This window comes from Castor canadensis, chromosome 9 (assembly GCF_047511655.1).
Source record: "Castor canadensis chromosome 9, mCasCan1.hap1v2, whole genome shotgun sequence".
Taxonomy (NCBI): Eukaryota; Metazoa; Chordata; class Mammalia; order Rodentia; family Castoridae; genus Castor; species Castor canadensis.
Window position 1 is genome coordinate 52083918 of NC_133394.1, and position 26088 is coordinate 52110005.

At 39.3% G+C, this 26088-nt stretch overlaps 1 protein-coding gene and 1 long non-coding RNA gene across 8 annotated transcripts in view; one reads left to right on the plus strand and one right to left on the minus strand.

The window, feature by feature from the left end:
- Positions 1–17561, minus strand: part of LOC141410882 (uncharacterized) — a 60603-nt gene extending 43042 nt beyond the window's left edge. Inside the window, exons 1-3 of one of the 4 annotated variants that reach the window (XR_012435687.1) lie at positions 17308–17435; positions 11796–11979; positions 7858–10282 (exon numbers count right to left, since the gene is read on the minus strand). This is a non-coding gene — a long non-coding RNA (uncharacterized lncRNA). Of the gene's footprint in view, positions 1–7857; positions 10283–11795; positions 11980–17307 lie in introns of those variants that run through there. The other 3 variants (XR_012435686.1, XR_012435688.1, XR_012435685.1) reach the window with 3 other exon arrangements.
- The window catches only part of Pde5a (phosphodiesterase 5A), a 123587-nt gene continuing 97651 nt past the window's right edge, over positions 153–26088 (plus strand). Inside the window, exons 1-4 of one of the 4 annotated variants that reach the window (XM_074041618.1) lie at positions 302–432; positions 9613–9722; positions 13832–14420; positions 23765–23854. In XM_074041618.1, coding sequence (XP_073897719.1) covers positions 9688–9722; positions 13832–14420; positions 23765–23854 — 714 coding nt within the window. In that variant the 5' untranslated portion in view covers positions 302–432; positions 9613–9687. Of the gene's footprint in view, positions 433–816; positions 954–1583; positions 1761–9612; positions 9723–13831; positions 14421–23764; positions 23855–26088 lie in introns of those variants that run through there. The other 3 variants (XM_074041617.1, XM_074041620.1, XM_074041619.1) reach the window with 3 other exon arrangements.

Genomic DNA, 26088 nt, shown 5'->3' on the forward strand with positions numbered 1-26088 from the left:
CTTCGGAACTCCGGAACTTGGAAGACTTTGAGAACTGGACTCCTCCAGACACCAAGCAGGGCTGGCGCTGCAGCGCCACCCTGACTGCCACACCTGGAACCCGGGAGCCTGGAGCTAGGAGGCCGGGCGGGGTGGGCGGGGCGAGGCGGGGCTGGAGGCCGGACCGAGCCAGGCCCTTGGCTGAAAGCCTGCGGGACTGCAGCAGGGAAAGGGGAGGGTCTCGGTCTCTGTCCCGCGCTTCCAGCGAGCAAGAGACCCTGGCGGGGTGGAAATCCGCACCCGCCAGCCGCAGAGGCGCGCGGCGCAGACCATGGACCCGGCCGGCCCCAGCGTCAGGCGGCCGTGGCAGCAGCAGGACCCGGACTCGGTGGAAGCCTGGTTGGATGATCACTGGGACTTCACCTTCTCTTACTTTGTTAGGAAAGCCACCAGGTAAGAAGAGGACCACTGACAACACGGGGGCTGGAGCGCAACTCAGGGCTAATCTCTGCCTCTGTTGAATTCCCTTCCGTTTACCATAAAACAAACCCTGTCTCCAGGCCCCTTGGCTTTGAAGTAGGTCTCGGGGTTGTGTGGGGCAGAGTCCTCCACTTGAAGCCAGCGCAGTCGCAAAACTCTAGCGTCGGGTCCAAGCCAGCTTACAAAGTTCAAATACAAAAATGTGCGTGCGACTCCGGTCTCCGCATTCCCCAGAAGCAAAATTCCTTTCGCACACCCGCGCTCCCGGCCTTCCTCCGGCCCCTTTACCTCCCGGGTCCCTAAGCCCGCTTAGGAAAACCAAAACAGCGTCCGAGCCCCTTCCCTGCAGCTCCGGAAGCGCCGTGGCCAGCGGGGTCCGGGTGACTCCGCTCCTCCCCTGGCCCCCCTCGCGCTGACCCTGGCGGGCGGGGAAGCCGGGCAGGGCTGGGCGGCGAGGAAGCCCTAGGGCAGCAACATGCCGGAGTCTTTGCAGAGTGAGTGTGTCCTCTTCTGTCCCTTCCAGTCCCTCGATTGTCCCGCGCTTCCTTTCACTTGCTTTTTCGCCCATGGCAGTGCGGAAAGGAAAGTTCTGCCCGGGTTGCGGGGCGCACACAAAGAGCGCAAGGGAGGCGCCATGGTGAGCGACCCCAGGGGCTGGCGGGTCCCGCTAGACCCCGAGGCCAGCGCTTCCTGGTCCTGAGCCAAGCCCCGGGCGGCCGTTGCGGGGGCGGGGGCAGGAGCCTGTGCTTTAGGAGGCGGCTGCGGGGCGGGCAGTCTGGACCCGCGTGGGAACAGCTTGCCTTACGGTTGGGGACGAACTGGGACCGGAGCTCGGGACAAGAGCGGGGAGAAGTGCCTGGCGCGTGGATTCCTGAGAGGCGTCGGAGTCGGTGCGGGGTCGGTCGCGGCCAGGGTCTGCCGCACACTAAGGCTGCCTTTGGAGAAGGGGCCCGAGCCCCGCCGGCGGTGGCCGTTGCACAGCTGTGCCGGCCGCCTTGGCTTGGAGGGCTGCGGTGTCCAGGACGGTGAAGGTGGAGGAGGCCGAGACTGGGCGCCTGGCTCCCACTCTCCCGCGCGTGGCCGCGGCTTTGTCGGGCGCTTCCCGCCAGGGGGCGACGCAGCGCGGGGCCAGCAGGCTGCGACCCGCTGGAGCGCGGGGCTAGGGCCTTGGGCAGCGGGTCCTGCGCTGACCTAACCCGGGAGCGACTTCACTGCTGGAGCCTCCTGATTCCAGCCTCAGCCGGGTTCGGAAAGGACCCCCCGCCCACGTTTGCAATGTTGCCCTTTGGAAAGAAAACGAGGTATTTCTTTCAGCATCCCTCCCTCCACTTTCCCTGGGGCGCGATTCCCCAGCCTGAGTCCCATAGTGCCCCTCACACCTGCGGGAGATGCCTCATTGAAAACCGACGGTCACTTGTCTCTCTCTACTTTCTTGCACATCTATTACTTGGGCCCTTTTAATCTTGTTTTTCCTAGGAAACGTTCAGACTTGGTGGCGATTTGGGAGGTCTTTTGACAGAAGAGGGCTCAGGGACAAATCTAATACTCCTCTCTTTAAGTACTCACCCCACCTTTATAAGTCATCTTTCCTGCTTTAGCCTTCCTCCTTCAAAATCCAGAGGGGTCAGAGGATAGCTCTGGAAGGAAAGTGCTCTTTCTGAAAGTGATCTTTTTGAACAGCACTTTTCTGCGGGTCTGAGGTGAGGCACTAAGGCCATCTGGGTCTAGAATCCATTGCTGTGAGCCAACAGTTTTCAGGGGTCACCTGCTACTGAGGCCATCTGTCACCAGTGTCTTTTCAATCCTCTACACTCCCACCCTTCTGCAGTCATTGAATTGGGGCACAGAGAACGGAGGAGGCAGAGAACTAGGCTGAGCTTTAACATGTGCTGGAGGGGTCTTGTCCAATAAATCTGCATAAACTTCCCTTTAAAGTCAAAAACTTGGGACAATGCAGTGATAGTGCTCACTAGTAAGAATACTGTCAGAACCTACCAAAACTTTGAAAATGTAGCAACATTTTATGGAAAACAGAGTTAAGTTACATTTCTTTTCCTATTCTTCTCCCATGTAGCATAGGATTAAATCCCCAGTTCTTAAAATGACAGTGCTAACTATAAAATTTAGATGATCCAAAACTCCAAGAGATTTGTTTTTCAATTACAGTTTTTAGTTATGGTTGATGATGGCAGTAGGTTGAACACTTTGGGGGGGTCGTGTTAAGAGAAGACTATGTTGAGTACAACTTGGAAAACGAAAGTGTAAAATGTTTGAGTAGTGAGTGTGGTGCAGGCCCTCAAGTTTAGGAGTTATAAAGTGCTGGAGATGTCAGTGTAAAGAATATAATCTCAGAATTTTTGTGCATCCAGAGGGCCTTCATGAAATAACATTCCAGTTTGGCTTTATACTGGTGGCATTAACTGGAGATTTTTAAATAAGAGTAAGAAGGTGGACATCAGTTGGTTATAAAAATGTCAGACTACTAAGCCCAGTGTGGTCGCATTATAGTGATAAAAATTTATTGTATACATCTTAACTTTATAGCCCTGTTTTTTAAAAATTAAAAGTTCGTATCACTTTGTTAGGCGTTGTAAGTGTAAGACGAATACTGTATGTGATTTAGAAAAGGCAAGACACAGAATAGTTCTGTAGAGGCATGTGGCATATTTTAAAATTTACAGTGACTTTTGAATTCACTTAGATTGTGCATTTGCACCAGTAATAGAGCTTGCTGGTGGAACTATTTCTACATTGTTTCTTGTCATTTGCCATTCAGGCATGCTTTTCTATCCTATCCCCAGACCTGAGTGATCTGCACTCAGTGATGAAAGTTCTGGCATTCCTAAATTCTCAAAAACACCTGTGAATTTTGGTGGACCTGGAAAGCAGTTAGGCTGCTATACTTCATTATTTTCTATATTTTATCTTCAAGTGCAGAGCTAAGTACCTCATTAAAAGCTATAGCTTCTAGTATAGAAGCAGTTCCTTCCAGTAGTCAAAACCTGCTTATGCGAATTTAAGGGTGTCACATGAATAATTCATAGCATAATGTATTGATGTAGAAATTAATTTGATTCTAGTGAATCAAATTATTCTAGATTACTTGCAGTCTTACAGGCCTGAGATGCTGTGTTAATTGGGGACTTTACTGTGCATGCATTTACAAATGTCGCCTTCTTGATGCTAACGCCTCTTAACAGTTATTCTTGATGGCACGTTAGAATAAAGCTATCTTTCATTGGTTACTAACCAGCTCAGTGATTGTGGGTAATGTTTTAGGTCATTTAGTATTATAATAGTGAGATGGTTAAATTTTATTGCTTTGTTTTGTACCAGGCAAAAGCCTGAGAATATTTGGCATATAATGGAAATAGAAGATACTAAGTGAGGAATAGTTTTATGGCAGGTTGGATCAAAGTCCATAAACAGAAGTTTTACAGTCTCATGCAGCTTTCTACATAGACTTTTTATGTGACACTGCAAAGCTGTGCTGAATCAGTTGAGTTTCCAACTCCTGTTTGAGGTTCTTTCTTTTTTCTTTGTCATTCTTTTCTTGTTTGTAAAAGGTATAGTATTTTTATTTGTAAGATATATACCTTAAAAGCAGATGGTGGATGTAAAATAAATATTGCTCTCCATTTAAAAAACTTATCATTTCTTTAATTACAGAGAAGCATAAACTTTTTTTCTATGTTGAGACAAATGATTTGTTAAGCATAATTTTTTAGGCAATCGCTGATGTTGAAGACAATTAAACCCTCAGAGCACTGACCCAATCTGACTTTGATATTATTTATAATACCTCATGATGGCAATTCTGGTGCAATAATTGTCTTTTCTCCTTGTATTGCTCATAACTAGGGTCCATATGGCCAGCTTTAAGCTACCTTATAGTATCCTGGAAGCATGCTATGAATTGAATTCTTCTGCCTGAAGGAACCCATAGAACCTGGAAAAAAATAGATATTTCTTATGCCTTTCTGTCTCCAGTATTTTTAAAGTTTGAAATTTAGAAACTTTTGTGAGCCTAACTAAATGATCATGGTTCATAAAAATATAAATTTATTGCAATAACCATTAGTCCTAAATAGATATCTTGAAATAAATCTATTATCTTAGTATCATAAAAACTTAAATAGGCTTGTTGGAAAATTTTCAGTTTGTGATCTGTAAAAATTGCCAATATTTCATGTGATCATGTCCATAGCACTTCAAAATTAGGAAGCTTGCTAGCATTTTGATTATGTGAGGCAACAACATTTTTTTCTTTCTTTCTCTTTTTTTAGGGAGAGGGGTACTAGTTTGGAACCCAACCTCTGACATGCTTCTGAAGTGTTCTGCCAACTGAGCTACACCTCAGCCCCCAAGTTTCCTTTTAAAATAATTCTACTTTAGATTATTTGACTCTGGTCTCTGGTATCACTTCTTTTTAAAAAATTGCAGCTTAAAAAATTGTATGAAGTGTGTACCTTCATCCCTTACCTGATCACAGAGAATGTGTCATTCCTTTAGATTTGAGAATGCGTCATTCCTTTACATTTGAGAACACAAATTAGGCTAGAGCTTTGCTGCTGCTGCATGGTGTGTTTTAATAATGCTCAGGAATGATTTCTTTCATAATTATAAAAGCTAAAGAGAACTACATGGCATTGATTAGTTCATGCCTCCAAAACTTTTGCCCCTCTTCATTTCTTACAACTGGTATGCAAGTTATGTTTGTTTTTTTTCTCATCCCCTATTGTAGGATAAAAACCTTTCTGGAGTTTCAAAGCCTTTAGTAAGAGAGAGGACAATTCATGAAGTCAATGAGTTGATTGGCAATGATGTTGAAAATGATTTATTTCTGAATTTAAAAGCAGACTTGCTCCTGACTTTGCAGGACATCCGGTGGCATTAGTTTAGCTGTACAGACGTGGATTCCATTGGCCAGTAGACAGGTGATGGATGTAGCTTGGAAAGATCTGTCATGTCAGGTTGTCAGGAAAAAGTGCCTGTGAGCTACAAACCTAGGAATACAGATGGAAGAAGGTCTCTACACATGAGTCACTTGTTTGATATTTAGCTCTATAATCTTACTGATTGACTTGTTATTCTCATTTTATTTTAAATTATATTATTGTAATTTTTTACAATGTAAGTGCTTTATTCATTGCCCTGAATCATAAGAACTAGTATTTATTGTCAAGCAGTATTTAAGGCAGGTGAAACAAACTGAGTGCTAAGTGCATAAGAATCATTTGATGAATATTCTAAAAAGTTTTTAAAAACCTTTAAAAGAAGTATATTTCTCTGGTTTTCAGTTTGTAGTGAACACACTTTTTGAAGGCTATGTACCATTGTTTTCTTCTTTTCCCTTGATTCTGAATTATAAAGTGACATTTTACAAATCATGTTGTATGAATAGATTTATTATGCCTTAATTTGGGAGAGAAATGATCCTACTTTGATTTTATATCCCTAATGATAATTATAAAAAAGCAAGAATCATCATCTCTACTCTGTTAAATAGCTATGGTAAGGATATAAGAAAAGATCAGAATCTAAGCTGTGGAAATAATTAAAACTCACACAGACATACACACAAGTGTCTGCACAGGACCTTTCAACCCTCTCCACATTACTCTGGATTTACTTGAGTCATCTGCTTTATCTGGACTAGTCACTGTATCCAGGAGAGTGGGGTTGTCTAATTTTGTTGTTGCTGTTGTTGTTTTTGGGGGGTAGATAGCCTATAGGGTGAGCTGTCCTTTGGGGTTGGGAGCAGGGAGGGTAAAACAAAGCAATGTGGGCAGATTCAGAAGTTCCAGATATCTACCACGCCTCGTGTTGACTTCCTTTTGTTTTAATGTTGGTTGAATGTGGAATTCTTAGAAGTAGAATAAATAAAAGTAGATATAATTTAATCTTGGTATAGCTTTTATGCAACTGTACTACCAAAATAAATTTAAATGTAATTATGAAAAAAATGATAAAACCATAGCCAAATGCAAATTGGCAGCATTCATTAAATCACCCTTGCAAAGTCAATGTGGCCCTAACTGCCTGATGAGCAGTCTAGTGAGGTCAGCTGGCCTTGGCCACAGTTGCCCATGATGACTCGCTTCTCCTGCTGGGTCTTTGAGCAGTCATGGAACTTTTATTCCAATAGCATAGCAAACCAGTTTTCATTTTTTACATAGAGGAAGCATACTTGCATATTGCATTTGCTCTTATTCGCTCATGAACATAAATATCAATCTGTGCACTGAAATTACAGGGTAACACTTGCCTATAACATGGTCATGCTATAATTTAAGGCATACTTCCTAAACCTTTTTTTTTGTATTAATTATGATCAGTTTGAAAATAAAAATTTAAAACATTTTCATAGAAAAATACAGATCTTCAAAACATACTTGTGTTGAGCTCTTGGGGTCTGAGATTGAGAAATGCCAATGTAGTTCAGCTTCTTCATCTAAATCGACAAGCAAATAAATTTTCTTATTTACAGCATAGATTGCTGCTACTATATTTTCTTTCAGATGTATTAGGTGTCCCTTTAAACATCTTTCATACCATGTGATTTTGAATGCAAGGAAAATTACAAAATAGTATGTCCTTTACAACTCTCCATCATGGTATGGACAGTAAAGCCATAGGAAGCAATTCTGTGATTTGTCTATATTTGATCCCAGTAATTTTCTGAGATGTTTTCATGCAGGAGAAAACTTAAAACACTAAATAACTTCAGGCAGATTGTTCATTTCTTTACTACACTGAAGTGAACTATTTACTGTGACCAGAGTAGAGATTATAGGAAGTTATGAGATAGAAGTGCCCCAAATATCCCCTTTTGTTTAATACCCTGTTATAATCTGTTAAAATTTTCATCATCTACAGCAGTGCTTCTCAAAGATGATGTTGGCATTGGAAGGTGACACTTTTGTGTGAGAGGCTTTCTGGTGCATTGCAGGACATTTAACATTCCCAGGCCCTAGACAATAAATGCCAGGGGCACCCCCAGGTTTGTGAAAGTAAATCTGTTCCCAACATTTCAACTGTTCCTCAAGGTTGGCCCCATAACTTGGTTGGGAGCCACTGTTCTGAAACCTTTAAAATTTCTTTCTTTTTATGGTGACTAGAAGCCCTAGATCAGACAGTCTTAGGCCTCAACTGCAGAGCCACCTTTCTAGAATGACTGTAAGCACATTATTCACTCTGTGAAGTGGAGATGATGGTGTTTTTCATCTAGTGGAGTTCTTAAGACATTAAAACCCTAATGTATAGTTCTTGGCATTTTTAGTAGTTTACTGTTTTTACCTTGAGAATCATTAGCACCTAAAACTTAATCAAAACTTTGATATCCGTTCCCTTTTTTTCTGGTAAATAGGCATTTACCTATAAATAGTGATTGTAGAGACCTTAAGTGCCTTTCTCATTCTAGATGAATTTTTATTACTGGTTTGAACACACCTCTTGTGGGATTCTGTACGGTACTAGAAAGGGAAGTGAAATAGGAATTCAGACCCCAAGATTTTGTTTCCAGTTTTGCTACTAAAGATCTTTGTGACTAGCCCAAGTTAACAAACATCATCTGTAAGGTGGGCAGTGAGAAGGGCTGAGGAATCAAGACACAGATTCATAAATGAGATTTAAAGCCTGCTTCAACTCTTAACAGTTCTTGCTTCTCACTAAAAGAGAAGCATATCAGCTCCTCAAATTGAAGTTTCATTGCTGTAAGTATTTTTCCAAATTTGAGTAGTGGAACCAGGTCAATTACACAAACAACCTAACTTAAACTATAAAATCCAAGAGCAGAAAAATTCCCAATATAATTTTTATTTGAGTTGTTTTGATGTTTTTTCCTGCAGATAATTTTAGCAGAATTTCATATAACAATTCTGTCTGTTCAGAAAATTTAGGACACTCTTTGTGATTCCGGTACTAGTGATTAATTCACATGACTGATGATAAAAACATTTAAAAGAAAGAAAGGTTGACATTTTAATAGTATACTTATAAACATGAAAATGCAGTGTGTTTATGGATTACTCAGGGCCTGTAATGTTTTCTTCTGTTTTGCTTGAGGCAACCTAGAAACCTGTTCTGAAAGTTCTGCTCCAGGGACTTTGTCTGTGGCCCACCTTGTGGCCCAAGGACAGCATTGACCTCTTCAGCCCCCCCTTGGATGAAAACTAAAATGGCCAACTTCAGTCCCCAAATGACCTTTAGCAGATTGTCCAAGCATTATTTTATCAAGTATTAAAAACATACTTTGTTTAGAATTATCATCATTATAAATATCACTGTGGTTTCCATCATAGGTAGTGAATGTTTATTTCCTCACATTTATTGCCAATATTATTTAGAGATGATAGTCCCCAAATCTATATCTTGAAAAGAATTACTTTCTAAGTAGTAATGGAAAAACAAGTTACATTCTTTCATTTATTTTTCTCAATTTTTAACTCTTAATCTCTATGTAGGATTCAGAAAATTCTGTTATATTCAGGTATAATTATTGGTGTGGAAAGTCAAGTGGTGTTATTTCATTTTGAAAAAACACATTGCAATAGTTTTCTCTCTCCCCCACCTCTCCCATCTTTGAGATGAACGATGCTTTTAAATTAAAGGCAATGGCAGAGCCAGGATATAGTGGTACATGCCTGCAATCCTAGCACTTGGGAAGAGTGTAAGGCCAGACTGGGCTACATAGTAAAAGCCTGTCTTAAAAAACCAACCTCCCGCCCTCCCCGCGCACCTAATGCTAATATCTAGTTATTCTATTTAGGTGCATTTAATAAATTCTCTTTATTTTTTAGTTTTTTGGACTCAGCACACTCTACCACTTGATCCATGCCCCCAGCCCTAAATTCTCTTTATTTAAAAACATTTAATCAATTTAAAACATATACTACATTCAATGTTTTTTCTATTTAGCTTTCTATTATTTTTTAATTGTTTATTCATTTATTCATATGTGTATACATTGTTTGGGCCATCTCTTCCCCCTGAATTTTTATCCTTTGATACATTATTTTAGGCAAATATGCAAGATGCATTAAACCAGTTGTGTCATAAGTAGGTTTCATCTAATTATTTAACTCATGAGGGTTATTAGGTTTATATCCCAATTTTACTGAGCCTTATAAGTTTTTCTTTACTTTCTTATAGGCCAAGAAATATTCTACAAAACCTAGACAAAATATTTTAATTATTTTCCCTGTCAAGACATCAGGAACATTGAATATGAAGACATTTCTGCGTTTCTCAAAACTCCTTTTGTAAGATGAGAGAGCAGTTTGACTTTGGTAGAAAGTAAAGTTACTGCTACATGGAACTGCATAGTAACATTTTACTCTTTTCAAAGAATCTTATTCATTAATTCAAAAAATGTTTAGAGATTACAAGATAAGCATATTCAACTTGCAAAACTCAAACCTATTTAAATAGCCAAAAAATGTATTACTAGCTTGGCACAATTGGATTTAATAATTAGTTGAGTCTATCATTTTAAGAATACAACACTTTTTATGAGAATATAACACTTTCCCCTTTTAAAAGTGGGAACACATGTGTTGTGTAGAATGAAACATACAGGATTTCATTTCTGCCACATGTGACATTTTGATAAAATAAACTGCTGATCCCCCTCCCCAGAATTCCTTTGGGGAATGTCACAGGTGAATTGATCCATCCTCTGTCTACTAAAGGCCAAAAGTGGCCAATGCTGGTACACACAGCTGCTGGGGAGCCAGGCTAGTGGTGGATGTTTTCCGGGTTCTCAACCCACATTGTCACAGCATCTTGAAGGGCAGTGTTGTTAGAGCTGTGAAGAAGTCTCCTGAAACCAAAATGTGTTAAACATCCCAATGTGCAATTTAAGCTGCACATGTCTTCCCTAGAGTAGAAATACTAGGATAACACATTTCTTATTGGAGTCATATTTCAAAAGATTTTGAGATTTAAGATTCAGAAACCTTTATGTTAAGAAGTCATGGTCTGTTTGTGACAACTTTTGTTTGGTTTTTCCCTCCCATCTGATTAGATCTTGTCCTGCAGGTGCTTTGTGAGCTCAGTGTAGGACATGTTCCTTACTAAGCCGGAGCATCACCTGTAGTATATACAAGTTTGAAGCCACAGGTGGTATTCACATTAGTGTGGCCTGAGAGAAATCATTACTGACATTAATTCTGGTGCCCTTTATGGTATCTCCAGATGTTTTAAGTCGTATTGTAAAAGTTGAAATACAAAACTGAATTTACTCACTGAAAACGGATACATAATACAGCTCATTTATGTGGTAAGAATGTTTTGGTGTAATAAAGTAAGGTAGGAAGTAAGTGAGTGGAGGATAATGAAACAGATTTGGATGAGAAGAGGGAGCCATTGGGATGGGATGTTAAACGTCAGGGTCTTGTCATTGATTATAAATTCTTGGCTTCAGTTTTCATTGCATTCACTTGGCCAAGGCTTTCTGGCTTGTCTTTCATTAGCAGCTTGTGAAAGTTAAATCAGCTGACAGTGTCAATGCCCTATGCTTTCTGAGGGGTTCCAGGTTTGCAAGGCAGTTAGCGAGGATGCCTGTATGTGAAAGTTGTACCCTAAATTATTAGTGCTTGTGGCAAAGAATAAAAATTACCTCAGAGGAACTTGTTTCTTTTTCATTGTTTTTACTCAGATGGCAATGATGCAATTTATACTCCTTTTTTAGAAGAAAATTTAGAGGAAGTCTGCAAAGGATGGCATTCTGAGGTATCTGCTCTGGCAGAGGACATTGAATGCTCTTGGTGCATGCAGCTAGCCTGGGCCACCCAGTTGGTTCCCCTGCATGTGGGCATGTACCAGACACAGCCTTTTCACTTTTCTTTTTTCCCTGTACTGGGATTAAACATAGGGCCTCACACATGCAACACAAGTGCTTTATTACTTGAGCCATACCCTCAGTCCATTTGTTTGTATTGTTTTTGAGATGGGGTCTTGTGATCCTCCTGCCTCCCTAGTAGCTAGAATTATAGATATGGATCACCACACCCAATACTGTCATCCTTTTTCTGATCCCTGTAGTTGAACTTTAAGAGGAGCTATACAGCCACTGCTCTGTACCCCAGGCATTCATCTCCATGGGAACAGGCACAAAGGGTGTGGGAAATAGCAAAATCTCATTGTAGTGAGCTTACTTTCTTTTGCCTTCTCTGCTAATATTTGATTTTGACTTTTAGGGAGGGGAGATTTGAAGTGCTTCCATATTCATTTTTTTTTTAATTTGTGTTTGTTGTGAGTAAAGGAATCAGGAGATTTTCACCCTGTTTTAAAATGAGGAAGTTGAGAGGCAAAAAGAATTTGAATGGTCTTACCCAAGAACCACCTCGTGGACTGTTGATAATGTGAGCTGCTGTGAGGTCTTCATGGGATGTTGATACCAAAGCCACTGTTGCCATGGATGGACTTGACCTCAGAGAAGTTGTGATGGTTCAGCATTTCATCTCCTGGAACTAGATTATCCTCTGCTTGCTGATTTGGGATTCTTGACTTTATAACCTGCTAAAGATACTACATTACACTTCACAAAGAGATTGGAACTTTTGGCATTTCCTCTTTTTATCTAGGATGAAATTGAAACTCAAAGGAAGAAGCAAATGCAAAGAATCCAGGACTCACTGCTGAAAACAGCCTCTTGGACCATTGTAATCCCAAATTTTAGCAAGTAATAACTTAGCCTTTTATAAGAAGATCACAGTTGATTTCTTCTCTCTTGTGAAACATATTATGTGCATAGTTTTGAGAGCAAAATAAAAGAGCTTGATTCTAGAGAGGATTTTATGCTCTAGTTTTGCTTCTAGTTTTTCAACAGATTATTAATCTAAGAACTTTCAAAAAGGTCCAATTATGTGCAAGACTATAGGGCAGTCATCCTCTGTGCTGTTTCAGTATTAAAATTAGTAATTTGATAGCCTACAACCCATTAGTGTGCTGCATAGATTTTATCTTTCCTTCATTGTCTTTTCACCAGTAATTTTAGTTAGAAAAAACAATGTGGAATGACTGGGATGGCCAGAAAAAAATAGAATATTCCCAGTTAAATTTGACTTTTGCATACCACTTACATTAAAAAGTTATTCATTGTTTACCTGAAACTCAGTTTTCGCTGGATGTTCTTTTTTGTTTGCTAAATCTAGCAACACTTAGAGTGACTCTTCTGTCAGACACATTCATTATCCATTCTTTTTAGTGCATTGCTTTTGATTTATAAAACATGACCCATATATGTTGGGATTCAGTTAGATGTTTTTAAAGGATGTATTCTCAAGAATCTTTGCTTTCTGAATCCTTTGACATACTATTTTTTACCTCACTGTTGTGGTGTGCTGTTGTTTGTGATCCTTTGTAAAGGTTTAAATTAGGGAATGTGTTATTGGGAAAGATGTTATTCTCTCTATGCCTTCTCTACTTGATTTTGATTTTGACTTTCAAAATCAGAGAGACTGATGCACTGCTTTCTTTGTGACAGGAATTAATATTCTGAGATAGTTGATTTTCTTGTAAGCCATAGTTATGGGAATGGGAGAGCTGAGTTTGATTCCTGGTTTTGTCATGGACGAATAAAATGGGTTTGCTTCAGACATTTAAGTTAGCGTCATAATTTAGAAGTCGGTTTGTTAATGACTGCCTCACCAGGATTAAGTAAAATGTTCTCCCTCTAATATCAGTAACTGGGTAAAGTTACAAAATCACCTAGCTTCAAGGAAGAGAAGGGAAAATACAAATCCAATCCTTAAGCCATAGAAGTGATTTGTTTGGCCAGAGCTACCAGCAGGCCACTATCGCCTATAATCTCAGCACTCAGGAGATCAAGGCAGGAGGGTTGAAAGTTCTAAGCCAGCCTGGTATACATACTGAGACTCTATCTGAAAAAAACTAAAACCGTCAAGCAAAAATTCCATCCAGGTTTCTTGACTCCCATCTGTTCCTTTATACCCTTACATCAGACATGTTCACATGAACCCAGGGCCTTGCACATGGTCAGCACACCCTATACCACTTGGTACCTATAACCATTGTTTTTCTCACTGTATAAATGCACCATGATGTATCTGTCAGCATCTTTTAGTGGTATTATATTGCTGCTTAGCTTTGCTGTAGAAACAGTACTGTGGTGAGTGCTCTTGTGTTTCCTTTGCCACATGGAAAAGGAACTTTAAACAAAGGCTAGATGCATTTTAAAATTTGTTGGATAAACAAATTGCCATCTACCGAGATGATAATGTTATTTTTCTACAGCTCCTAAGTATGGAGAGTGACTATACCCCTGCACTAGAAGGATTTTGGGCAGCTTTCAGGGTAGACTCTTCCTCCTCAAGTAACTTATGTGTCTGCATGTTCTGTTCTGCAGAGAAATGGTCAATGCATGGTTTGCTGAGAGAGTTCACTCCATCCCTGTGTGCAAGGAAGGCGTTCGAAGCCACACCGAGTCTTGTCCTTGCCCTTTGCCCCAGAGTCCTCGTGCAGAGAGCAGTGCCCCTGGCACACCAACCAGGAAAATTTCTGCCTCAGAGTTTGACCGGCCCCTCAGACCCATTGTGGTCAAGGATTCTGAGGGAACTGTGAGCTTCCTTTTGGACTCAGAAAAGAAGGAGCAGATGCCTCTAACCCCCACAAGGTTTGATAGTAATGAAGGGGACCAGTGCTCAAGACTCTTGGAATTAGTGAAAGACATTTCTAGTCATTTGGATGTCACAGCCTTGTGTCACAAAATTTTCTTGCATATCCACGGACTTATCTCTGCTGACCGCTATTCCCTGTTCCTTGTCTGTGAGGACAGCTCTAATGACAAGTTTCTGATCAGCCGCCTCTTTGATGTTGCTGAAGGTTCAACACTAGAAGAAGCTTCCAACAACTGTATACGCCTAGAGTGGAACAAAGGCATTGTGGGGCATGTGGCAGCACTGGGTGAGCCCCTGAACATCAAAGATGCGTATGAGGTAAGTAGGGGACAAAGGTAGCAGAGGCAGGCAGAGTTGAGGGTGATATGGCTAGGGCATTGGACGGCAATTGTGGATAACGTGGATTTTGGATTTTAAAACTGAGGTGTAATAATTCATACTTATTTAAATGTACAGTTAGAATTCCTACCTTTCAAATGCCGTGCTCCTTCCCTGGTGGTTTGGTCGAGGATATAAACCTATGGGAAATCGTACCTTGTTCTTTCCTTAATGGCAATGTGAAGATAATTCATCTCGTAGAGTATTCTGTCATCTTTTTATCTGATGACTATACATTTCCATATCTGTGCTATTTCTACATGACCTTCTGCAAATTTTATGGAGCTGTCCTCACAGCCAAGGATTAGAGAAACGGGATGTGACATCACGTCAGGGTGATGGAGAAAGGTTTTGTTGAGGAAGCAATGTTTGTTGAGAAGGTAGTTTTTGAAGAATATGTAAAATTTGAATGAAAAAGACGTGTGCCTGGCGAGATCCACATATAAAGGGAAGTTTGAAGAAGAGTCGAGAAGGTTGAACTGTGGAAATGTGTACATCAGAATCAGAATAGACACTGAAGGGCTGTGGGTGCCCAGCTAGCAAATTACTCGGGTCTTGAGTGCCAAGCCAGGAAATATATATTTGATTGAGAGCCAGGAGGAGTAACTGAAGAAGTTTTGAAGAGTTACTAGTATGATTTAAACTGTGCTTTAGAAAGGTACATTTTCATCTTTCTCAGTGATAAAATGAATTATAAGGAAAAACACTAGATGCTGGGAGGATAAAATGTTATTTTAATAGTCCAAGTATGAGAAGCGAGGGCCTGACCTGGACTGGCCTGAAAGATCAAAAAGAAGGAGTGGATTTCAGATGAAGAAGTCAAATCCACAGATCATGACAGGTAATAGGAGATGGAAGTAAGGTGAAAAGAGGAGGATGACTCAGGTGTGAAGTGGGTGAATGAAGAATGATCCTGGTGAGGAACACTGAGAGGCAGGGATGTGAGCTAGAATAGCTTAGGTAGGTTAACTCCTGAGACACATTTTATGAATGCACTCTGTGTAAGTAGTTTTTTGATTCTGATTCTCTGAAAAATTCACAGGTCTTCATGGAGCGATCTCCTGACCCCTTTGAGTGCTGTAGTGATGTTGCACTGTAGCAGACTCAAGAGGGGGATTAAGGACACAGCTGAAGGATTGCTGCCAAGTTTGCAGAATTCCCTTCCTGTCTTAGGTGACAGCTGGGTTTCCACTTTTCAATGGCACCATAGTCCCAATTGCAGTAGGACTATAAATATTCTTCATCTTTGCTGAGAAAGCCTTCATTTATCTGCGTGGTCCTACGTGCCTCCAGCCCTGACCAGTCTTCATGCACATGCATTTTATTAAACCTTCTTACTGTCTTTAAAGTTTTGACAGTGTATTTTTTTGTTTTGCAGTTGACAATGGTTTCATTCTTGTACTGCTGTCTAGAGCAGTTAGTGTCCTTGATTTGCACTGCTCCCAGGGTGAAGCCTCTTTGCCTGTCGATTCCGCTTATGGCTGCTTCACCCTTGCACTCTTGCTCTGTGTTTATAGTGGCCACACAGAAGTTATTTTCACATCCAAGAATTTCATCCTGAATTGTGGGGTTGATCTTAGTTCTAATTTATGTTGTGATCTAATTTACATTGGTATTAGCAGTGGAAGTCAGTTGGCTAATGGATTATTCATCACTCAGCCTTACACATCATTTGAATAATCTAAATAGTGTCTCATACATAGCCTTTGGTGAAAGTCTTCAGAATGTGAAATACATCCTAATGTTTTCTAAGCCCTGCCTCTTTAACAATACATCTGGAAAAGTGACATTCTATATCAGTATTTGGCCACAGCACACTGTTAAAGGTTATAATGGTAAAAAACCAAGAGGTGGCCATGAAATATAACATTCAAATTAAAGCTGAGAATTAAAAACATAGCTTCACGGATAAATTAGTTGTAAGACATTATCAGTATTTGATTCAGTTTTTAAAACTTTATAACAAAATGATATATAATGACACATTTGAAAATACAGTTATCTTATTACTGATAAAATATCACATTTGCCTATTTAAAGTGTAAGATAAGAACCTCAGCTTCGATCAGTGATTCTAAAGATCACGAACACTATCCATCCATATGCTTAGTTAGTAAGTGCTATGGGTACACTGATTGATGTTTCTTCTTTTCATCTCCTGAATCAGCCAATCAGTCCTTCTTTCTTCTTTCTGTCTCTTTCTTCCTTTCCCTTCTCTCTCTCTCTCTCTCTCTCTCTCTCTCTCTCTCTCTCTCTCTCTCTCTCAAGTTTTGACTTTACTCTCGGTCTCTCTTTCCTCTGTTCCTCCCTTCTTCCTTTGGTGGTACTAGGGTTTGAACTCAGGGCCTTGTGCTTGCAAGATAGGAACTCTACCACTTGAGCCACCCCACCTCTGAAGCCTTTTTACCTTTGCTGCTCTTCAGATAGGGTCTTGATGTTTTTGCCCAGGGCTGACCTTGGACTGTGATTCTCCTACTTACACCTCCTGCATAGTAGCTAGGATTACAGATGTGCACCACTAGGCCTGGCCTTCATGCAACTTCTTGAATGTGCAGGGCACTTATTAATAATAAGATATCAGAACATGAATTAATAAGAAGATAAAATATTAACATGCATGAGACGACTTTAACTTAATAAGAAGATATATTGTCATAATAGTAAGACACATCATGTGTTTTGGTGTCTCTCGTCTAAATGAAAAACTATATATCAGTCAATACCTACATGAGATGGACTTGAACTTTTGTTCCATATGCTAACAAAGTTTTAAACCTCTCCAAGATTTTCTATGTTGTAAGGACTTAATTTATTAAAACACACCCACCTTGCCCAAATTAACTGGAATGTGAAACTCGGATTCCTGTTTCTGCAGGGTAGTCACTTCCTGTGTACATGATTTCTAGAGAGAGAACATAGATGGTGTTAGGGAAGTCACACCACAGCTTCCATCACCGTGTGGTTACTATTCCTTCTGCTCCACTTCTTCCCTCTCATTCTCTTTCCAGAGAAACAAATCCACACCTCCTCTCACCTGCAGGTCTCACTTTCTACCTCAAATATTTGTCAAGACACTTTCCTAAAGGAATATGAACTCTCTCAAATGAACTTCTGAATTTTGATGAATAAAATTTTTTGCAAATTAAATTTTAATAAAACAACACTAGCAATCGCTTTGTTTTAGATAAATCTACTAATCTCTCATGTGGTAATTATGCCCTAGGGAACAGTTTGTGAACATCTGTATTTGTGCTGGTTAAGCTTTCTCATTACTTTGGGGTGTTACCTCTTTCTGGGGAGGGGCCAGTACTTGGATTTGAACTCATGGCCTCCTGTTTTCTTGGCAGGCACTGAACCACTTTAGCCATACCCCCTCCTTCTTTTAGGCCTTATCTTAAAAATGCCATTCTGTGGGAGAAAATGAGCCTTACTCGACAAGGCCTCTGTGCTCTTTCGTTTTTAGTTTTCTGTCATTGTTATTTTGATATAATTTAAAGTCCACAGAAAACTTGCAAGATGAGTATAAGGAACTTCCATATACCCCTTCTCTGTATTCTCTGCTTGTTTATCTTGTGCCCCATCTTTTTATTATTTCCTACCTGTCTCTCCTCTCCCTCCTCCTCTGCCTCTTTCTCTCCCCCTTCCTCTCCCCACCACTGTCTCCCTTTCTTTTCCTGTCTATCTCATGTATATAAGTAATAAATGTTTACTATTTTTTTAACGGTTTAATAGGTTGGAGACATTTTTACTAAATGGTTCATTATCTTTCTTGATTTAGATATTTTTGAAGAGTACAGGCCAGTTATTTTGTAGAATGCCCTTCCCGAATTGATTCTAAACAGGCCCTTTTGACAAGAATACCATAGATGTTCATGTTGAGACCTTGTTCGATTTTCCAAACAAAACTGATTATCTATTCTCAGTTCTCCAATACCAGATTGGGGGAGGAAGTTGGTTCTGACACTAATTACCTAAAGTCACAGCAAACCCTATATTTTAAGTGCTCAGTCAAGCAAGACTGCCATATCTTCACCTTCCAGCCCCATGTGGGATTCCAGGCAACTGGCATTTCCTCCATGCTGACTAAAACATAGTGATTCCCGAGACCCCCTCAGTTTCGGTAATTTGGTAGAATGACTCACAACTCAGGAAACAACTATACTTCCAGTTTCAACTTAGAGACAAACAAACGGAAAACAGGACAGGGCAAAGAGCTTCTGGCTGCCTTCTGCACACCACCATCCCAGCACACTGGTGTATTCATCAACTCAAAAGTTCCACTAAGCTTATTTTCTGACTTTTATTGAGGTTTCCTAATATAGGAGTGATTGCTTAAATCATTGACCATTGGTGACTGAATTCAGTCTCCAACCTCTCTCTCTCCGCAGAGGTTGGAGCTGGATTTGAAAGTTCTAACCCTCTAATAACATGGTTGGGTTTTCTAGTGCCAACCGCCATCTTGAATCATTGTGAGTCTCTCCACCTGCCCCACCTCCTAATAAGTCCTTTCCTCAGCATAAACTCAGCTATGCTTGGAAATATCAAAATGTACTCTTGATGCTCAGGAAATACTATCAGTTTTATGAGGTTTGTGCCAGGAATTGGGACAGTGACCAAAAACATTTTTAATATTCATAGACCTTAGTGTATCTTACCAGGAGGCAAATGATGAAAGTTTACCCCAGTACTGATGATACAAAATTTGATAAGTTGATTACAATGGTGTCAGTTTTAACATCCACTGATTTTGTACTCCAGCATATTCGGTGCATTTGTTAGCTGGCATTCTAGTGTACGGAAGTTTTGCCTAATTGATTGAGTGATTGATTTTTATTTAATGTTTGGGATCTATTATTATCTTCACTTATTCTAGTGCTCAAATTATGTCAGATTTGCTCACTCCTGTGTCATTCTGATACAAACTTACTATTTTTTTGTGTGTGTTTCTCTTTTTCTGGCTTATCACAGTGTTTATGAGGCTTGTCTTCTACTTTCCCTGTCTTGACCCTAGGCTCATTCTTGTGTCCAAGGAGCTCTGGTTCTTTTAGTGAAGTGAATGGGAGTTAGAAACCAAGGTGGCAGCACTAGATGTGCTTATGGCTTCTAGTTTGTGCTGGTTGCAGCAGACTGAACTAGGAAAAAATGTATAAATATACATTCACACCTGTATTTTATTTATTTCAATGTTTACTATATTAAAAATAATGGATTCATACTTATACCTCTAATTTCAGTCCAATATCTCAGGACTCATATTTTTCTTCTTCTTTTCTCTATTTGGTATTTTCTTCTCCACAAATGAAAAACCAGCATTCCTTATGTGATGTACATTTAGTACTCTTGTTCTCCAACCAAATTCCTAGCTCTTTATTCTGTAGGTTCTGGTATCGTTCCCTGAATTCTGTAAAACTTCTCTTAGCACATCTATCTCATGTGGTGATAAATTCCTTCAGTTTTAGTTTATCCAAAATGCCTTTTATTTTGCCTGTATTTCTTTTCATTGCATATACATTTCTCAGTTGATAGTAGTTTTCTTTCAACGCTTTAAAAAGAGATTGTGAGTGCCAGTGGCTTACAGCTGTAATGCTAGCTGCTTGAGAGACTGCAATTAGGAGGATGGTGGTTTGAGGCCAGCCTGGGTAAATAGTTCATGAGGCCCAATCTCCAAAAAACCACAGCAAAATGAACTGGAGGTGGGCTCCAGTACCAGAGTGCCTATTTTACAAGTACAAACCCCAGTACCACCAAAAAAAAAGAAAAAAAAAAGTTTATTATTTTGTTGTTGTTGTTTGTTTTCACCAGAGTTCAGCTATCTTTTTCAGCATGCAGGTTTTACCATGTGTGTTGTTTTTATACTAGGGGAATAAGTTTAGCGTTTTCATCAGCTTTGGGAAATATTGATTATATATCTTTAAATTTTCTTTGGCTTCATTCTTTTTAGGACTTCAGTTATGTAATGTATATAACTTTATATACATTATGTAATGTATGTAACTTTCTTTAACAACTTGATATTGTCTAAGAAAACACCAACACTGTTCACTTTCTCTGTTTTTCACTCTTGGTCATTCTGAATAGGAAATTTCTGTCTTTATACTCACTGATCCTTTTATCTGCAGTTTCTAGCCTGTTGGTATACCCATCAGTGGACTCTTCATTTGCCATTTCACTATTTTAATAGTTTTTCCTTTCTTTACAGAGATTCTCATCTGTTTGTTATTACTACATTTTCCTTTAAGTCCTTGTATACATTTATAATAGCTGTTTGAAAGTTCTTTTCTATTAATTACAACAGTTTGGGTCACATTCTGCTGACTGCTCTTTCTTTTCACTATGGGTTGTGTATTCCTGGTTTTTTTTGCATGTGCACTAATTTTTGACTGTTTGCTACCCAGCACTTGGATTGTATTCTTCTACTTTAAAATAGGAATGAGATTTGTTGTGTAGGCAGTAAAATTACTGTTAGATCTTTTGACCCTGTCAAGCTTAGGTTTACTATTTGATAGAGTGAATGGATTCTAGTTCCGAATTTAGTTTTAGGAAGTATCCTGACTATATGATATAGTCCTAACTCTTGAGAGTGGCCTTTCCCTGGGTCTACTGAATGTCTCAGGTACTTAGTGGACTCTTCTTGGCTCAGCTGGAATTCCATTGTCTGCATGCACTTCCCTAATTGTGTTACCAGACAGCTTTCAGTCTTGTGCAGATAATTTTGGCTAGTCCTCTAGGAACCAAAGTATACAGCCACTCAGTCTTCTGCAGCCCTTGCTTACTATTATACACACACACACACACACACACACACACACACACACACCCATAGCCACTCTACTTTGCTTTTCAAATTCTAGCCACTTCAGAAGTTTGGAATCCTTGCAATCTTTTTGGTTGCTCCCTTTGCGTAGCACTTGACTTTTCAGGTGGAAAGCCAGAGTGTTGAAAGGTAGCCCTATGTCCTTTCCTCTGCACTGTCTGTGGCTTTCTCTAGAGTTGTGACTGTCTTCAGTAGAAGGGCAAGTCCAGTACCAGTTACTTTGTTATGGCAAGTGGATATCCAGAGCTTGTGTTTTTTCATGCTGTTGTGTTCTCATATACAGTAAAAGGAATAATCACAATAACAAGTGTCCCATCATTGCTTTGTTTTTTCCTGTGTCTAGAGGGATGAGAAGTCCTCTGTACATGTTGCCTTTGTACTGTTAAGTGTTAACGTTGAAATGCCAGGAATTTGGAACTACACTTAAAGTGAATCTGAGTGGCATATAGTCCCACCCACTTCAAAGATGAGTGAAGTGTCAGAACTGCTGTTGGTTTAAATAAAACAATTGACACCAAAAAGTTGTACTAATTTCCATCTGTTAAACTATGCTGTTTTGATTAATAGTTGTGTTAAATCCTCTATATAAATGGTTTTGTAACTATAATATTCATTAACAAAATAATTTCAGAAGGTACATTTCAGTCATATTTTGATTAGTAGTTTATAAAATAACTCACTATTTATGAATCATTTTTCACCTTTTTAATTTATCAATGTCTGTACCCTTTCTACTTTCCTTAGATAACTTGCAGTCTAAAGAGAAAATATGTAAATATCTAAAGATAAAATAAGGAGTGTTTACTAGAAACTTTGACCTAAGGCCTTCTGTGTGGTTCAATTAACATGACCTTGAGCATGTTTACAGAAAAGCAAAAATGCAATAGTGTTTATAATAGAAAATATTTATACCAAATTTGTAACTTTTGTTTTGAAATTATCATTAAAGCCAAGTATGGGCCTCTCAGGGGAAAGGTGACCTCATTTCTGACCCCATTTGATGAAATGTGGTATAATCACCTGCTTCATTCACAACTTCGGCTTTCCATGACTTTAGACTAATTTAAAGAAAACATAGAAATGACCTTCAAAACATGAGGATTTTCCAGTGTGGCTATTCCATATTCTGTGAAGGGAATTCCAAATGCAGAGTTTTTGGAGCAGCAATCCTATTATTAGGTTGAGCATGTAAGTTTCCAAGGCTATTGATTTGAAGGGAATAACGTTCCTAATGTTTGTGTTTTGCATGTTTGTTTCCATTCTAACCTTACCTCTTGTTATTTGTATTTTATTTTATTTTTTTGCTATGGTTTCACCCCTAGAACAAAATTTGCTGTACATTCCAGTAAGATAGGAATAATCTCATCTGATAATGATGGTATTATTTGCTAATTAATTCCCTCATTTATTAAAAACACTCAGTATTGGGAATACAGCAACAACAAGAAAAAATTCACAAAATTTTTAGCATAATTATAGATCTTCCTAAAGTTTAATCGAAGAGTCCCTTCCTTCCTTCCTTCCCTCCCTCCCTCCCTCTCTCCTTCCCTCTCTTTTTCACTTCCTCCTTTCTTTCCTTGGCAGAACTGGAATTTGAATTCACATCCTTGTGTCAAGTGCTCTACCATTTGAGCCATGACACCAACCCTTTTTGCTTTAGTATGCTTTTTTTTCAGATAAGGTCTAGCACTTTTGCCTGGGAAGCTTTGGATGGAGATCGTCCTACTTCTCTGCTTACGTAGTATCTGAGATTACAGGCATAACCCATCACGCCTGTTCCAGAACTTTCCTTTCTGTAATCCACATTTAGAACTGTGTTGTACCTTTCAAAAATCCTTTGTAATTCTTCAATGTGAATAATGTGCTTTGTAGAGAGGGGAAAGATTCAAAAGATTAAGGAATTGTATTCAAAATGAGTCTATGAATCTTTTTTATGCATATAAAATGAATTTCCTAGGAATAGCTGACATCGAAGGGCAGAATGCTGAGGGAATACAGAGCAACCATTACAAAGGAAGTCAGGTCCTATGCTTGTTTGAAAAAAGGTGGTTTTTGAGGTGTAGGTTTTTAGAAAAGAGCTTAGAGCAGAGATGTTTGTTTTGTGAATGGCACAGTAAAATCAGGCAGTGAAATAGACAGGAGCAGGTTATTGTGTCATAAAAATGACAGCTGCCACATTTTCCTGAATTGTGAGACTATCTAAAGTGGTGAGTAGTTTGAATGTGCTTTATTTTCAAACGTTTGTTCAAGTCTGGTTGGGAGTGTGTGTGTGTGTTTCTTTGTTTCTCATAAACCAGCTGCTAAGAAAAACTTAAATTGTACTTACATCATTTGATGCCTTTCACATTGATAAAATTGCTACTTAATATAATAAGGTTAGTCTAAGGTTAGAATTCTCTAATAAATTAGAAAAATCAAATCAGTCTTTGTACAGGTGAGTCATTAACTTGAATTTCTTTTTCCTTACTAGGATCCTCGGTTCAATGCAGAAGTTGACCAAATTACAGGCTACAAGACACAAAGTATTCTTTGTATGCCAATTAAGAATCACAGAGAAGAGGTAAGCCAATTTGTCATTTTATAAAAGGTCATTTGGAAATATTTTCTTTTTGAAATTTTTTTTTTGTTTTCTACATATATGAAATAGAACTATAGTAATGAGTTAGCATTTAAGTTAGTATATGAAGTTCTTAACTTCTGCTTGATATATTTAATTTAGACTGTAGTTACAGAGTTGAATCCTGATAGAGGCTTTACTATGACTTAGGAACTAATTTTATACATGTCATCACCCACCTCCCTCCTTCTCCTGAGTGTCTTACCTTAGATATGTAAGTATGGTTGCTATTAGACTAAATTTATTTCCTAAATGGTCATCCAGCATCCAGCTGCAGTAGTCATCAGTAGATTTCTTTGGATTCACAATAACATTTAGAAAGGGTAGAAATTGTGGCCACTTCCAATTATATTCATTTAGATGTGAAATTATAACAAGCAAGTGAAAATACTTTTGTCTGTGTTTTACCAAACTAGAAGCTTTGGGTTCTGTTAGGATGAAATTTCCTCTTCATTTTATGCTTATTTAAAAAAAGAGGTTAATAAATTATCAATTAAACTGAATGTTTGAATCACACATTCTCTACTGTGAATGCACAACTGACTGCAAATTCTAAAAGATTACCAATTGTATTAGGTTTTACAGGTAAACAGAGTCTATAGAGTGTGTATAGATATATCAGAAGGGATTTTTTTGTGAGAAATTGGCTCACATAATTAGCAGCCAAGAGGCCCTGTGATTTTCTGTTTTTAAGCTGAAGAACCAGAAAGTGGCTAGTGTAATTCACTCTGAGTCCTTAGGCCTGAGAACCTGGGGGAGCTGCTGGTATAAGCCCCAGGGTCCAAATACTTAAGAACCTTGAAATCTGATGTTTGGAAGCAGGGGAAGATGGACATCCCAGCTCCAGAAGAAAGGGCAAATTTATTCTTCAGCTTTCTTGTTCTGTGGGGTCCTATATGGATTGAATAATGTTTACCCACATTGGTGAAGGAGGATCTTCTTCACTGGTCTATGGATTCAAATGTTATTTCTTCCTGAAACACACTCACAGACACACCCAGAAGTAAGATTTCACCAGCTCTTTTGGTGTCCCTGGACCCAGGCAAGTTGACACCTGAAAAGAACTATTAACAACAATTCGATCAGAATGTCCTTATAGATTCTAGATGCTGATATATTTATAAAGCTCCCCAAGTAATTGTAAAGTATAGCCAGGGCTGAGAATCACTACTTTGGTGAAAGCAAATTGACTGAAAGAGCCCCAAATTTGTAGTTCTTAACTGTAATTGCATGCCAGAGTCACCCTGGGAGCATTTAAAAATTCTAACACCTGGTTTTCACATTACCTTAGAGTCTCTGGTATTGGAACCCAGGTATCAGTATTTCTTAAACCTCTCAAGTAATTATAGTACATGACCACGGCTGAAAACCATTTCTAATTATATTAGAAATGCAGACGGCCCCTAGTTTTCAATGGTTCCACTTAACATTTTCTTAACTTGATGTAGGTGTGACAGCAATACACATTCAATAGGAACTGTACTGTGAATTTTGAAGTTTGATTTTTTGCTGGGCTAGTGATACACAGCAGGATGCTCTTATGATGCTGGAAGGTAGCAGCCAGCTTCAGTTACAGTGCACTGTGTGCTGAACTAAGATGTTTGGTAGATTTGTGTATTCAAATGCACTTTCATCCTAGAATGTTGTCAATTTATGATGGGTTTATGGGGACATGACCCCATTGTACAGAAAGGAGCATCCTTAATTTATATTCAAATCCTCACATCTTTTGTTGTTCTTCCATCAATTCCATTGATTTTTTTTTTTTTTTCACTACAGTGTTTCTCATATCAATTCCTTTCTTTTCATTCCTGCTCCCTGCAGCATAATTCTGATCTTGGAGCAGTGCTTGAGCTTTTTTAATATTCTTGTAAGGAGTTTCAAGTAAGTGTTTAATTTCCCTTCAATCCAGCCTGCATTTCCCTCCCTGGGAATTTTCCTAAAACACTGCTTTCTAAGTCAGTACTGCTAAAGGTTTCACATGCATAGGAATTACCAGAGATCTTGGCCAAATGGAAACTCTGATTTCAGCAGGTCTAGGTGGAACCTGAGATCCTTTTTTATGGAATCCCAAGTTGATGGGTTTATGGACGACAGTTTGATCACAGGTCCTAAGACAGTTACTTCTCAGTGACCTGAAATAAGTTCTTAGTACCTGGTGTTGCCATGTAGCTTCT